We start from the raw sequence: 16,185 nt of genomic DNA, 5'->3' as shown, positions 1-16,185 counted from the left end.
TTCATTGCACACATGTTGCTCATTTAAACTTCTTAGGTTTGTTTTCTCCAACAGAAAACGACTGATTCATATATCTTTCTAGAACAACCAGATAAACTGATCACCTGATTACTGTCTAGGTAAGAAAAATATGAGAGGCCTGACTGCCTACCTTGGCGCACTGCATGTGATTGCAGCCCTCGTTTTTCTGTATAGGAGACTTACAGTTGGCGCAGGGTTTGGAGTTACTGAGCAACCATAAGCAGTTGGCTGCATCCTCATAAGCTTCGCTCACACCAGCCACTTCAACATGGAGGAGGGGGAGGTAAACAGAACAAATAAAGGCATAATGAGACAGAATGAGAATGGCTATTACCAGAGCATCAAAACAGACCAATGCACTGAGTGGGAAATCGTCCTGCCTGATTAATGTATATTGCTAATATATTTTGCTAACATCTCCCAAGATGCTCATGCACCCACCTACACACACACAAAGAGAATAATTGGCTATTATCAAAGCACCTTTGATGTGCTGCTGAAATGCCAAGATAAAACAGAATCTGGGGGAAATCGAAGTGGAAGATAGTTCCGAAACCAAATAATTGCTTTATCTTCCGACTGTCACATCAACCAAGTGGCACTCAAGAGCAGCTGGGGTATCTTAAATCATCTATTAGATTGCCCAGAGTCCAATTAATGTTTCTAAACACCACAAACTTTTAGTGAGCGGGTTGCTCGTCTTAATTAATAATTTATCATCGACGTGGTGGATTTTAATTGGCCTAATGCTAAATAGTTTGTAATTACTGTGGTTGAGTTCCAGGCAATTTAACTCCAAATCAGTCACTTTTGTGCACTCTGAAAAATCTGGGCAAATAAAGACACTGGCTAATAAACTTCTTTATGATCCGTAACCTCCAGGTAACAACACAATTCTACTCTGTGGTTTAGAGCTGGGCGATATAAGATTTTTTCATATCACGATATGTTTTTTTCATTTCAGGCGATAACGATATATATCACGATATAAGCCAAATAACTATATATGTAAGATTTAAATGTGCTGTTGCTCACAAGTAAAATGTGAAATAATCAGCAGCTTGTTTTGATTTAAATATTTATTTCCCATAATAAGTTCAACAGGGTAGATGTACTTAAAATGAGGCTTCAGTTTAGGCAAAATAAAGGCAAATATTACAAACTTACACAAAAGGTAGCCGCTAAAGCATTTAAGTTTCAAAATAAAACAAACAAAACAGACTACTAAATAGTCAGTTCCACTTAGAAACAAAATATTAATTCTTTAATTCTTTATTGGTAGCATGTCTTTAGCAAGACAGTAAGCTAAGGCATTCGTTATGTTGATATGTCTCTTAGCTTTTGGTAAGATGCTGGAGAAAGCCGACTCAATTGACTGTTGCTGCTTCACAGGGATTCCCCTTGTTGTTTTCAATGACGAATTAGCGCTTTTAGAGATTGAGCGTGCTCTAGTGGGTGGCACTGCTTCAGGTGGTAAAAAAGGTTTGTTGTATTTCTAGACTTTGTGGGAACATGCTTTTGGCACAATTTCAGTGCGCGTTACTCTGTTTTTTTGTCAGACTTCAAATAGCCGAAATACCTTCACACTACGGAACTTCTCTGGCCTTTCCTTTCGACAATCTCTCCAGCATTGGAACCGTCATCTGTGTTCTCTTCGGTAACCTGGTCACCCAAGCTCTCGGTTGATTTTTCTCTAGTTGGAACACTCATTTTCTCCATTACCCGGCCGGCACGGCGGCTGGCTGCTTCCCAAACAAATACACGTGCGGCTTGGCACTTGAGCTGTATGTAACAAGTTACGTGACGTGACACTGCGGCTGTGATTGGTTCGGCTCTGCGCTACTTAATTTGTATTGGCTATTCATTTTTTTTATAAGAAAGGAAGAGAGAGAGAGAGATGAGGTCTATCACAATAGTTTCATTTTTCTGTCGAGAAAAAGTTATTTCGCAATACATATTGTTATCGTTCTATCGCCCAGCTCTACTGTGGTTCAACAGATAAAAATGCCATTTCACATTAGGTCTCAATACAAAACCACATACTGTAAGTTTGTTACCGATTCCTGTATAGTTTTAGATAACAAATCCACAATTTAAAAAACAACAACAAACACTCACATTCCTCAGGCTTCATCTCACTGACTTTCTGTAGCCACATCTTCCACGTTTCACAGTCACAGGGCTCATGGGCTTCACCTTGACACTCCCTGCAACACATACAGACCAAGGTTGTTACTAATACTAAACTAAAAATTAGAACCTAGTGAAAAACATTTTAGTGAAATAAATTAACTGTTAACTGTTAGTTCTATTTCACCGCTTTTAGGATAGCACCTTATATCTTTGTGGTTTGGAAAGTAGCAGCAGTCCTAAATTTTCTCTGTTTGTTAGTTTCCTTTGTATGAGGGACCTTTCACAAATAAAAAATTTCTTAAGCAGACACTGTCAGTAATCACATTTTGTACACGTTTATCTATACAAAGCACCTCCAAAACTTATAGTTGCCATTTCATCTCTTTACTTCAACTAGCTTACCCTGCCCTGATTAAGGACATGATGAGGTCAGGCATGGTGAACAAACAAAAAAACAATTGGTGAACAAAAATAAACAGAAAAACCACCCCAAATATTTGCCTAACAATATTTCTTCGCATTAACTCCATCATTACTGTTTCTTTTGGACAACTGGAGTTTTGAAAAGCAAAAACAATACTGACCAGCAGAAGAGGTGGCCTTTGCCACAATCTACAGCAGGGGCCCGAAGGAGGGGAAAGCTTAGGTGATCTGAGGTGGAGGCTCCAGGGCCCTGGGTGTTCAGGCGTACCGCTCTTTCGCACCCCGCCTCTGGACACCATCGGATTGCCGGATTGTTTTCTACAAATGCCTTCAATAAAAGCAAAAGTCAGTCAGAAGTTTAACAATCTTTTATTAAGCTGTATACCTTTTAGTGTAGATGACACTAATAAAGCTTGAAATAATTTAATTTAAAAGTCATTTTCAAATCTGTTAAAGATGTTTAAGTATAAAATTGTTCCCTCTGTATGCGTTCTGAGACCATCTACAACAGCTCGATATTTAAGGAATAGATTCTTGAACACAAAATAAATATAACAGCCTGAACATAATTCAACTAAAAAGGCTCTTAAAAAAAATTAAATTAAATTAAAAAAATGAATAAATAATAATAATAAATTATATATATATACATATATACACATACATATATATATATATATACATATACACATACATACATGTGTATATATATATATATATACATACATACATACATACATATATATATATATATATATATATATATATGTGTATATATATATATATATATATATATATGTGTATATATATATATATATATATATATATATACACATATATACATACACATATATATATATATATATATATATATATACACACACACACATACATAGCCGTTAGCACATGATTCTCCTTATGGGGACCTGATATGTTTAATATGCTGCTGAGAATATACCCCAGAAGAATCGTATAGTATAGCTTTTATTTTGGAAAGAGCCATTTCTCTGTAATAATCTCTCTCTCTCTCGCTCTCTCTCTCTCTCTCTCTGTTATGCCTTTTGTTAAACCTTACCATACTTTGTGCCCTCACCTTTCTGTTTTCCTTGCTCTGCATTAACCATGTATCCCCGGCACCAAAGCATCATAACTTGGTTAGTGGCTGCTAGTCTCACTCTGTCCTCCACTTGTCACAGAGAAAAGTTGACATTTCTCACTAGAACATTGCAAAGTTGAACTCTTTCTGTTAAGTGCCCCTAAATTACTTATTTTACAAACTGCTAATGTGTAATTACAACTCTAAACTGAATGAAGAAGACATAAAAATATGTTGAAAGAAAAATGAATAATATTCATTGTTGCTTGTGGCACTTTGACAAGAAAAAATGTCATTGTTTCAAGTAAAGATTATTTCACACATAACCGATTTAATTCCTCTACCTTTATTAGTTATACCCTTCCATTTAAGTGAGTAATGATATTATCATAACACAATACGGCAACGCCAGAATCATCTTTTATTCCCGACAAAATTATTTGAATATTTTGTGCTGGAGGCTCACAGCTCAGTTCATTTCAATTCCTTCCTTTTTTGTTTTCATCACTACCTTGATGTCAAACTGGAGGTAGCGCTTGTCCATCTCTCTGGAGACCACACCCTCTATGACTTCCACTGGTACTAGCTGGTAGCAATCAAAGGCTGGGCAGAAAATGTTGTGGGCTTCTCCTTCTTGGATTTTTAAATTCAGAAAACTTTGAAAGCATTCAAATAATAGTCAGAAATGAGATATGCAAAGAACAAAAACACTGAATAAGATCTGTGCATGCATAGTACAGACACCCCAAGCAATCTGCAGAATCCTCAGGCCATACCAAAATACGACTTACCCTTCCCAACATGATCTACAAAAGTCGTGGCCACAGGGCATGTCAACAGGTTCTTCAAAGACGGAGAGGGAAGAGATGCAGATACCACACTGTGAGACGTAAATATCAAACCACAATATTAGCATCAACAAGATACACTCTATTTAAACTCTTTTAATTTTTTGAACAAATTAAGTCAGTTTTAATCAATAAAAAAATAAGTAAATCTGGTATAACTTCAAAAGGTCCTTGTGTTATAGTCCTGTTTTGTTCTGTTACATAACCGTGCCACTGTTTACAGTCTTTGAAAAAGTCACTGAGTTTTTCTATTTTTCTATTTTTTGCTTGAAATGCCAGAGTTTGAGAATGTCCTGGCTTGGGAATGTTCTCCAAATATTGTGATGTGAGGGCGATTTTAATGTGAGACGACATGTCAGAGGTGGAGAAGTTATTGAGTTGATATGTCAATGTGTACAATTATACACAACAGTAGCCCGAAGTAGTTTATGAAAAGCCACTGTGCCAATGTTATGACCTCTGCTAAGCATGTGGCTCATTCCCATTTCTATTATTAGATTTATTTTTCAGATACCCACAGAAAGTTGAATCACAAACAAAGAGTGTATTTGACACACAGTCAAATACACAGGCCTTGTTACAGTGAAAGACTGATCCTCACAAGACATAAAGAAGGCAGTGTACTTCAACAAAGCAGGTATTTATCACATTCTGCTCTTTCACAGATCATCAACTCTAACCTTTAAACGGGCCTTTGAGTACACTCAGTCGATTGACACAGGGCAGTTCAATTACGCCTTTTCAGATGCACAACTTAAGATACCCTCAGACATTTGTCTGACATGTTCATGTCTTTGATGTTTCAATCCAGAGTGTTTTGGTGTTTTAAGTAAACCCCTGATAGAGAGCAACTGAAGCTGACAGCCTTGATTTATAGATTAATAAAGTGTGTCAGCTTTAGCTATTATCCATCAACACACATCGCCAATGGATATATTCATTCATCCAAAAAGATATGTCTTTATACTTTTCAGAAACTGTCAAAAACTATCTGATTCTCCCTCCAGGTACCATCATTTTGGTTTAAAAATCATTACTACAAATTTGAAATAAATTTAACAACCAAGAAAACAGCATTTTCTTCCAAAGAAGCTTCATAAAGTTATATATTTAAAAAAAAGTCTGCAGTATGCATTTCTCACACTGCACTGCCATCTCAATTCCCAATTTTGCAAACTATTCCAGAATAAAGTCTAAACCCAAGCTAACCGACCTTGCTGACCTTACAAACCCTGATTTTTATAAAGCATTGTCAGTCTCCAATAGCGAGCAGTAAACAAAATGAGTTGCTGTCAGCAATAAATGAGATAAAGGCTAGATGCCTAGTAAACTTTGTTTTGGTCCAGGACATATTACTTTTTGCTCACAAAAAAGTCAATTTCCAAACACTTTTTATAATTACGGGAAATGCCAGACTAGATCAGGATAACAGGTGGGCAATTAAACAGGGAGTTTACAGCTCCTTTCACAGCAAGAGGGCAATAAGGTTCCTTTCCCTCACTGCAGGCTTTGTAAAAACACTGGTGGAAAATACACCTTTCATGAAGCTTAGAGAGCACACTTTAATGCTGTGGGAGGTGTAGTTGTTGAAAGCTGAAAAAATAATTATCTACAGTGACTGAACCACCACTACCTCCCTCAACCTTTCACCCAAAAGGCCAAAGGAGGGAAAACCAAAACTATTTTACTTACGAAATGTATGCACCCCCATTATATCTCAGTGCAGACTGTAAGTGTCTAGCAGCTACAGTTGATCACAATTCACTCACCTTCTGTAAGTGCTTAAAAAACTTTCCAGTATTTTTAATTAGTTTAAAACTAACCCCTGGTGGTGGCATCACTGCGGACTACCCACCCCCACAAAACAGTCGCACGAGAGTCAACACTCTCCCTTACGTGTAACAATGTTAAAACTGTGAAAACAATAACATGACATCTTTAGTGAGACGTGCCCAAACATACAGCAGTAATATAACATAATATAACATACGACATGTGCAGCCGTCAATCATGTTTGATAAAGAAGGAAAGCGCAACATGAAGGATGTCGTATCTTAAATTAGCATATTTTATATAGCATAACAAAACTCAACACTGTTCAGGACTTGCCTACATGATAACTGACAAAACACTGGATGACAAATGAGAAAAGGAAGCCCTGCTTCTGTTTATGTTTGCAAGGTAGACCACTGGCATGAATACTAATGACTTCTAGCAACATATATTTACTGGGAAAGAGTGAATCATTATGCAGAAAGACATCTGTGATCATAAAATTTTAAAGAATTCAGCTGAAACACTTCAGAAAATCTTGGGACTCCATGAATTTTATTTAAATATGCACTGCTATACACATTTTATGGGAATGCTGCCAGTTAATCTATGCACCTCCGTGCCTAAAGCTATCCCCTGCTGCTATAGGAGCATCAGTCAGGAAAACATGCTGTGGCCGACTGTGATCCTTTTTCATTTGATCGTTCTTTATCAATAAGTACAGTTAAACAATGGCTAAAACTTTTTTCTCCATTTACTGACCTACATTTATCAATCTAGAGCTGTCACAGTGTTTTCAGCAAAAAAAGAAAAAAAAATGGCAAGTGGATTTCAACCCTAATGTAGTGATTTAAAAAGCGTATTTAGTTACATCCACCTTATAAATTAATTTGTCTAGCTTTATCAGTTCAGGATGTAGCAGTAAACAAGAGCCATCTTGTCTTACCAGAGAAGACTCCTCATCAGCAGGCATGAGGCTGATTTGGTCTGGTGAAGTGATGGAGGAGCGGGTGGTCCTAGGCGTCCGGGGAGAAGGTAAGGTGTCCCAAGCATTGCAACCACTTGGGGGTGGGTTGGGCATTTGCACACCTGAGCGTTGGCAGCACTCCGCCGCATTGGCCATCCAGGCTTCTAAGAGCTTCTCTCGGTCCCAATCTGACACAAAAAAAGACATCTTATTTTAGTATATACTACCTAGAGAATGAAACTCTGCTTGTGGCATGATGTTTTGATCCGAACGATCAGACCAGTGACTGGAGGTGCAGATGTCGGTATGCAGAGAATTTTTAAAGGGGAAACAACGCAGTGCAATAGGTGCTGATGGACTGGAAGTCAGACACACATTTTTATAAGATAACTTGATACCTGTTGTCTAACAAAAAGTTTACGATGATCCTTGTGTGTGGCTTAAAAAAAATTGTAACAAGGTGCTGAAGTTAATTGGTTGCTGCCGTATTTCTTAAAGTTTTTTTCATGAGTTTATTTAAATAACTGAAGCATCAGACAGCAGCAGAATCAATGCACAAGCTTCCTAAAAGCTGTGTGCATTTATGCATGTGACACAACAGAGATAACTTAATTACTTGTAATAAATTATTCCTGACACTGACACAGGATAGCTCAGGATCTAAGAGCAAATTACATTGTTTCTTTTCAGAAAGGTGAGATGTCCCACAGGCTCACAGTTTATAACCTACAATTTAGAAAGTTACGATAACTGACTGCCAGTGCATTATACGTCACTTTATGTAATGTCTAATTTCCAGTATAGCACATACAGTGGGGCAAAAAAGTATTTAGTCAGCCACCGATTGTGCAAGTTCCCCCACCTAAAATGATGACAGAGGTCAGTAATTTGCACCAGAGGTACACTTCAACTGTGAGAGACAGAATGTGAAAAAAAAATCCATGAATCCACATGGTAGGATTTGTAAAGAATTTATTCGTAAATCAGGGTGGAAAATAAGTATTTGGTCAATAACAAAAATACAACTCAATACTTTGTAACATAACCTTTGTTGGCAATAACAGAGGTCAAACGTTTACTATAGGTCTTTACCAGGTTTGCACACACAGTAGCTGGTATTTTGGCCCATTCCTCCATGCAGATCTTCTCGAGAGCAGTGATGTTTTGGGGCTGTCGCCGAGCAACACGGACTTTCAACTCCCGCCACAGATTTTCTATGGGGTTGAGGTCTGGAGACTGGCTAGGCCACTCCAGGACTTTCAAATGCTTCTTACGGAGCCACTCCTTTATTGCCCGGGCGGTGTGTTTTGGATCATTGTCATGTTGGAAGACCCAGCCTCATTTCATCTTCAAAGTTCTCACTGATGGAAGGAGGTTTTGGCTCAAAATCTCACGATACATGGCCCCATTCATTCTGTCCTTAACACGGATCAGTCGTCCTGTCCCCTTGGCAGAAAAACAGCCCCATAGCATGATGTTTCCACCCCCATGCTTCACAGTAGGTATGGTGTTCTTGGGATGCAACTCAGTATTCTGCTTCCTCCAAACACGACGAGTTGAGTTTATACCAAAAAGTTCTACTTTGGTTTCATCTGACCACATGACATTCTCCCAATCCTCTGCTGTATCATCCATGTGCTCTCTGGCAAACTTCAGACGGGCCTGGACATGCACTGGCTTCAGCAGCGGAACACGTCTGGCACTGCGGGATTTGATTCCCTGCCGTTGTAGTGTGTTACTGATGGTGACCTTTGTTACTTTGGTCCCAGCTCTCTGCAGGTCATTCACCAGGTCCCCCCGTGTGGTTCTGGGATCTTTGCTCACCGTTCTCATGATCATTTTGACCCCACGGGATGAGATCTTGCGTGGAGCCCCAGATCGAGGGAGATTATCAGTGGTCTTGTATGTCTTCCATTTTCTGATGATTGCTCCCACAGTTGATTTTTTTCACACCAAGCTGCTTGCCTATTGTAGATTCACTCTTCCCAGTCTGGTGCAGGTCTACAATACTTTTCCTGGTGTCCTTCGAAAGCTCTTTGGTCTTGGCCATGGCGGAGTTTGGAGTCTGACTGTTTGAGGCTGTGGACAGGTGTCTTTTATACAGATGATGAGTTCAAACAGGTGCCATTCATACAGGTAACGAGTGGGGGACAGAAAAGCTTCTTACAGAAGACGTTACAGGTCTGTGAGAGCCAGAGATTTTCCTTGTTTGAGGTGACCAAATACTTATTTTCCACCCTGATTTACGAATAAATTCTTTACAAATCCTACCATGTGGATTCATGGATTTTTTTTTCACATTCTGTCTCTCACAGTTGAAGTGTACCTCTGGTGCAAATTACTGACCTCTGTCATCATTTTAAGTGGGGGAACTTGCACAATCGGTGGCTGACTAAATACTTTTTTGCCCCACTGTATTGGTTCATTTAGTAAGTGCTGATGGGATGCTTGAATAAAATAAAGTTGATGTAAAAGAGACAAAATGACGATCTAAGGAAAAAAGAAGCTTCAGAAAGAGTATTTCTTTATGCAGGAATCAGGTGTGTCATGACCAGAGTAACAACTGAAAGCACAAGTGGTGATGGGACAGGAACTGCTCACTATAGTATGATAGTGATCCAGAATGTCCTGCCCTTTGGGAAGGCAGTTAGTTTACTATCTTTATTTAAGTTACTAAGGACATTATCAGCAGAATTCAGGTTTTTCCACTCCATACACAGCATTGTTGTGTCTCCTGCACAGTTGCTGGTGGCAGTGAAATGTGAATGCTGACAATTTTAAAAAACCACCCAAGAAAATATGAGGCAAACTCACGGTGGAAGTAGACGGGTTTACAGAATGGGAAGAACGATTCCAGATCAGGGGAACAGTGATGTTTAATCATCGCGCCGGCTGTTGTTAGTGTGAAAACAGATTCTACAACCTTTCCTCTTGCCAAAAATGTGGTGATCTGCTCTGAAGAGCTCAAAGCCTGCCAGCTACAGCGCAGAGTCCAATATCAATTCACAGAACCTACTTTCTGTGAAGCACAAAATGGAAGATAAAGAAAAGACTTTTTTCCTTTCACTAGCAACTATAAACACGCAAGTTATTGTCAAGACACAAATAAGAAGTACGCAATGTAGCAGGGCCAATTAAAAACATTTTCTGACTGTTTGAAGATTACATTTTTTACAATACTTTATGATTAGGCCTAAAACAGACATAACATACTGAATATATGAATTCCCATTTAACCTGTCAAAACAAGACTTAAGTTTGAATTTCATGGACAAAAAATGCATTTCAGTGAATCTCATTTTACATTTGTGTGGATTCTCAATAGAAATAGTCCAGTAGCCACCAGCATTTAAGCCTTTTAAACTGCCAACAACAAAGACCTGCTGCCATCTGGTTTTCTGTTTTAGAATAGCTGTTTAATCTCGCATCAGGACACGGACAGATTTGAGAGGCTCTCAGTATAAATATTGGATAACTTGTGGACTGTGCCCGAGTCCAAATAGTCTACCCTCCTAAAATAAGGAACACGACCAGGTCAACTGTGCAATTAGGCCATTATCAGCCTCAAGACAGGTTTGCCACCAATCAAATGACTAAGGCTCTAAATGGCCTCCTTTAGATAATGAATGTCGTAACAACCCCCATCCCAATCTAGCTCCATTCAATTAAAACTAATCAATGTGTATGGCCCCATCTTAAAGCCTTTAGCCATTATATAGAGTCTGAAAGTGAAGTCTTCACATTTAGTCTTAAATATCAAAAATTAGTTGGGAAATACAAATTGTCAGGAACAAAGAAAGATGGAAAAGCAAGCAGTTCAGCAGACGAGCAATGAGGAGACGATAAGAGATTGTTACAAATTGTGGAAATGAGGCTTTTTCGAAATGAAATGACATGCGAGTACAAAAACCCTTCTCCAGGACATGCAAAATGCTGAAATGTTTCAGCAGTCCCATGATAAAACTGAATAAATATAGCACCATTCTGGGGTCAATCTCCCGCCTCTGAGCTCTTAAAAGTGTGTCTCATATGTAGCACACAGCTCAACAGACAGCCCTTAAGCCCATTTAATTAAAAAATGAGGTGGTGAAGTCATACACAAACATTTTTGCCAAGTTGTCTGAAGTAACGATTTACAAAAGCCTCAAATCAGTAAAACTTTCAGAAACACTTGAACACACTATCTTGTGTCCAGCTGTAAATGAAGCAAGTTTGAAAACTGGTGGGTTAAGACCGCAAGTCTAATAAAATCTGATATATTTACTCAGTACTTGGCCAGGCCTAAGTTAAGAGTGAAGTAATTAAGACAAATTCAGGAAAGCATATTTTCTCTGCAGCACACTACTATTTCTAGGAAAAACATAACAGAATGTAATAAAAATAAATTAGACGTGCCAAGGATTTTACATAAAAATCCATGGTTCACGCTGCGGATTATTTAATCTTATTTACAGTAAATCAGGCGCGAGCCTAAGTAACCTAATTAAGCAGTGTTTGTTCTCAAATTGTTTGTTGAAATGAATACGCTCACTAAAACTACATTTAGATCATGTAAAAGCTCTCTCCAGTGACAACAGAACAAGTCCAATTCTTTCAGCGTACTGCATATTTATAGAAAATAAATCCCTTATCCAAATACAAAAAACACTTTCTGTATTTTCTATTTTGTAGTCATTTCTACATTTAAAAAGCATGGTAACCCCATGTAAAATGCACCGTTACACATTTTCACAGCATCACAGCCACAAGATTAGAATCAGGGTTTCACATTAGGTGCCGATACACAGAACCTCCTTAGAGAGTGACCAGGAGAAGCTTTTCTTATTTTAAGCTTGTTTGGTTTGGTCTTACAAGCTATTAAATTGTGTGGTGTCATGTTTAGGTCTGAGGTCTGCAGCAAAAGGCTGGAGATATCTAAGTCTGCTAAGACATAAAAAAGTCTTGAAGTTATTCTCAAGATCGGTCATTCCACTGTATTAAACAGCTGCCAATTTGTACCAGACTCCTTGCTCCAGCAAATTAAACCCAAACAGAACAACATAAAAAGTATAATAAAAATACCACAACATTTCATCAAAGGGTCTTCAGCCATTTCTTACTACTGGTGTCAAAAGGCGTTCATTTACAATAAGATGCAGGGAAAATCTGAACTGCAATGCAGACGTGCCTTGCTTATTGAGAGGATCCTGCTTATTGGTCTGAATCCCACTGAAATGTCGTGTGGATTTTAAAACAGGCAGTGTGTAAGAGAAACCTTAGATTAAACATTCTGTAACTGACAGGATTTGTATGGAAGAGCGGTCAAAGACTTTAATAAGCCAATATCTGAGACAGGTGAACAATTATGCAAATCATGGCCAAGGGTATACTTACCTCGTCCACTAAAGTGTATGTATGGATGTGTGTGTATATATATTGAAAAGTGTTGAAAAGTGTTTTATGTGGTGTTAAATTAAATCTAACCAGTGTATCAAATGCTTCCTTGTCCATATACTTTAACTATGTATGTCATTTGTTTAACTACTATGTTACTATGTTTACCCATTAAGCTGTCAGGATATTACTAGTCCAAATAATTGAAAGGACAACCAGTACTGTGTTTGTTTAATAGTACCATGGGCACGTAGCAGTGCTTCTGCAGTGAAAAGAGGGGCTTGTAGCATGTCAGCTGTCTCCACTATCAGCATGTCCTTCAGCTTCCGAAGATCCTGTGGCCGCAGGCCCTCGTACAACTAGAGTAAAGGGTTGACAAGAACATAATAAGAGAGGAAATGTAAGGACAAAGATAAGAAGTAAAAGGAAAAAAAAGACAGGTTGTCAGAGAAAGGTAAAGAAAGAGACAAGAGGACAACAGTGGGTGAGATTGGGGAAAAGGGTGATGGGTGAAATAATGGTAGGAAAGAAAGATTGTGAAAAAAGGGGAAGAGAAAATAAAGAGAAAATAAGTACTACAACCACCTGAAACATAAATGATTGCTGACACAGGACTTAGCCAGACCCAGAGAACTAAAACTGATGATGATGATCACATGTTTTAAGCTAGACTGTTTTGTGTGAGTAATTTGTGAGTCTGTTTGTGTCCAACCAAAACAAGTTCAAGTAAAGAATGTGACTAACTCCTGCAAAAATGTAAACACTGAAATACAGTCAACTAGTGGATTTTTCCAAGAGCAAAGTTACCATCATATGTTGCTTCTATTCCTTACTTATGTAGCTAAAGGGTTATAAGGACGAATCAAGTGTAACAATACAGAAGCTGTGTGGGATCAGCCAGGCTAGGATGACCAGGGTAGCTCATTTAAAACAGTTTGACCTAATACAGCAACAACAGTGAAATTACTTTTTGGGGGGATTTTTTTAAACAGCATGCTGTGGACTAAAGTTTGGTTCTAATAACATTTTAAGTCACACCAGCTGAGGGTGATAAACTGAAAGCTATACACCCACTCCTTGTTGGTGTGTTATACTGTACCTCTCTTCGATCTAGGGCTGCATATTCTGCCTCAATACCCTCTGCCTCAGGGGCAAGAGAGAAGACCATCTGCGACTCCAGGCGCAGGGCCAACTCCTTGTGGTGCTGCTTCTCTGCAGAGTCACATGGAGTCTCGCGGTTTTCATTCTCCGCAAACAAGTCCGCTTCTCTCTGCACCAGCATCTGAGCACGAAGAAACAAGAGGAATATCTGGCATTGAACAATGGCACACATCGTGCATTCAAGAACAGATACTAAAGCTCGCTGACTATATATGTAGTTCCAAACACCTGTGATTACTTGCACAGTGGAGTACCACTCACCCTGTAACAGTAATCAGAGGAAAGTATCCACAATTAAGGCATGAAACAGTAATTACAGTTATTTTGATATAGACTGCAATTATGACTTCAGTAAAAAAAAAAAAAAAAAAAAAAATAGCAACAACTTACCCACCTCGAGAAAACTGAAAAAGAGTTCACTTATATCCACTTTACTTCAAAGTTCTTTGTAGAGTATGGCACACTAAGTCTTGATGATCAAGTGCCAATTAAAGGAGCTCAGGTAATATTGAGAGCAGTACAAGAAAAACACACACGTTAATAATGTGTCTTTTGGGGGGTGGTGGCTTCTGTTGGTAACTGTCATTTCTGTGCTTGAGTCTACTTTTTTAAACTGTCTGTGAATGGCATTTCTTGACACCCTGGAAGTAGGGTGTCTCTTTTTCTGTCACAACATACCTGTCTGCATCGCCAGCCTCGACATTATGTTCTGCACATGGTGCAAATTGCATTTTGTAATAAACTGCATGGATTCTGGGGGGAAATTAGAGTGAAGGCAACAATAATATTTCTATAATGAAGAGTCATCTAAATAAATGACAGTGTGCAGAAATGCGATCATTTAAAATTAGTACCAGCTGTACAGCAGTTCTTTCTGGGGATTTCCCAACTATTGGCTGCTTGCCTTTCCTGAAGCACATTTTAAGAGCAGCATTTGTAATTTTGTTCTATTACATGCAATAACAATAAAGTCACGCGTAATCTATTTGACTGTTATATCTGGTGTGAGCTGTCCAGGAGATTAATTAAGTTGTACCGTGTTCCACAGCATCTTCCAAAAACTCACCAGCGAGGGCGAATGAGAAGATGCAAATTACAGTTCCCTACCGAAGGTCAAGATTGACTCTAGGACAAGGCCACACGTGAGGATCTATTCTACAAATATTCATTACACAAAAGAGCAGACACTGAATGATGTGTGTGAGCATCAGAGTTACTCTGGTCTCATTTATTATCCTTCCCCTCATATACTCTCTGCCCTTGTCTTAGTGAAACTGGTCAGTTTACAGCTACAGAGGCTTTGATCATAACCCCCCAAAAATTTCACACTTAAGAAAATTTTACACTAGCCCAGAGAAAATATCTGCAATATCTTTTTATTATAATCTCACCTCAACACAAGTCTTCATGCCTGAGGCAGCAGCATAGTGTAGGCAAGTGTTTTTCTTGTTGTCAGTGGCATTGACATCAGCCCTTTCATACTCTCCATGATCCAGCTTAGCTCCTGTCCATGCTAGCACGATCTGAAGGCATTCCCCTCGTCGCTGTTCGTCTTCGTATGGCCTTGAGATGCGGGGATGCAAAGCTCCCTCTGAAGTCAGGATCTGAGGCCCCATGCAGAGAAGGTGCAGAGATGTCTCATTGTGCACGTTGCGCTTGTTAGGATTGCCATCTTTGCTTAGGAGAAAAGACCTAAAAGAGAATAACAACATGACAAGATGGTTAAATTGTAATGCGTTGTCTTTTGTGGGATACTGTCAACAGACTGCAAATTCTTATGACATCAGTGCTGATTCAGAACGTAAACATGATTTTTTTTTAAGATAAAAAAACACGAGTTATGCATAGTGCATGTAGCTTTTCGTGTAACTGAATATTTTACAGCATTTTAACTGCACAATATTCTAAAAAAGGAGAGCCGTATACTGCAACGCAGGTCAATTCCTTCCCAAAATAGTTTAGATTTCAACATTTCATTGCTTTTGTGAAAACCATAAACTAGAATTATAGCTATACAACCAGTTATATGACTTAAACTACTGTTCTTGTTTTTTTAAGAGTAAGGCCAGAGTGGGATAAAAACAAGCACAGTCTGCACTGTTAGCTTGTCAGATAGGAAGCTCTTGGAACGTCATTCTATTCCAGCTCAGCATGTTGCATTCCTGAGAGCTGCTAACAGATGGCTATGTAGAGACACAGATGGGACAGAGACATATAGAGAAAAAAAAAACATGAAAAAAGAAAAACTGAATTTTAAAATACAGCAAAAGTGAAAAGATGGAATAAGCTGCCATTGAGTGATAAAAAAAGAGAAGAAGTCAGGTTAAGGGTTACTAGACATAAAGCTTGAGAACCATCTATGACCCAATCATTATCAGGCCCTGTCAGAA

At 38.6% G+C, this 16,185-nt stretch overlaps 1 protein-coding gene across 3 annotated transcripts in view; it reads right to left on the bottom strand.

The window, feature by feature from the left end:
* ankib1b (ankyrin repeat and IBR domain containing 1b) overlaps window positions 1-16,185 on the bottom strand; it is a 34,162-nt gene that overhangs the window by 15,512 nt on the left and 2,465 nt on the right. For all 3 annotated transcript variants that reach the window (XM_085473232.1, XM_085473233.1, XM_085473234.1), the window contains exons 3-11: window positions 15,187-15,487; window positions 13,734-13,916; window positions 12,876-12,993; window positions 7,241-7,449; window positions 4,465-4,553; window positions 4,185-4,329; window positions 2,739-2,905; window positions 2,140-2,228; window positions 152-282 (exon numbers count right to left, since the gene is read on the bottom strand). In XM_085473232.1, coding sequence (XP_085329358.1) covers window positions 152-282; window positions 2,140-2,228; window positions 2,739-2,905; window positions 4,185-4,329; window positions 4,465-4,553; window positions 7,241-7,449; window positions 12,876-12,993; window positions 13,734-13,916; window positions 15,187-15,487 — 1,432 coding nt within the window. The remainder of the gene's footprint in view (window positions 1-151; window positions 283-2,139; window positions 2,229-2,738; window positions 2,906-4,184; window positions 4,330-4,464; window positions 4,554-7,240; window positions 7,450-12,875; window positions 12,994-13,733; window positions 13,917-15,186; window positions 15,488-16,185) is intronic.

The sequence above is a fragment of the Copadichromis virginalis genome, linkage group LG11 (genome assembly GCF_057382275.1).
Source record: "Copadichromis virginalis isolate Kocher_CV1m ecotype Utaka linkage group LG11, C_Virginalis_male_GT1.1, whole genome shotgun sequence".
In the NCBI taxonomy this organism is placed as follows: Eukaryota; Metazoa; Chordata; class Actinopteri; order Cichliformes; family Cichlidae; genus Copadichromis; species Copadichromis virginalis.
Note: the sequence above shows the minus strand (reverse complement) of the source record. Positions and strands in the feature narration are given on the sequence as shown.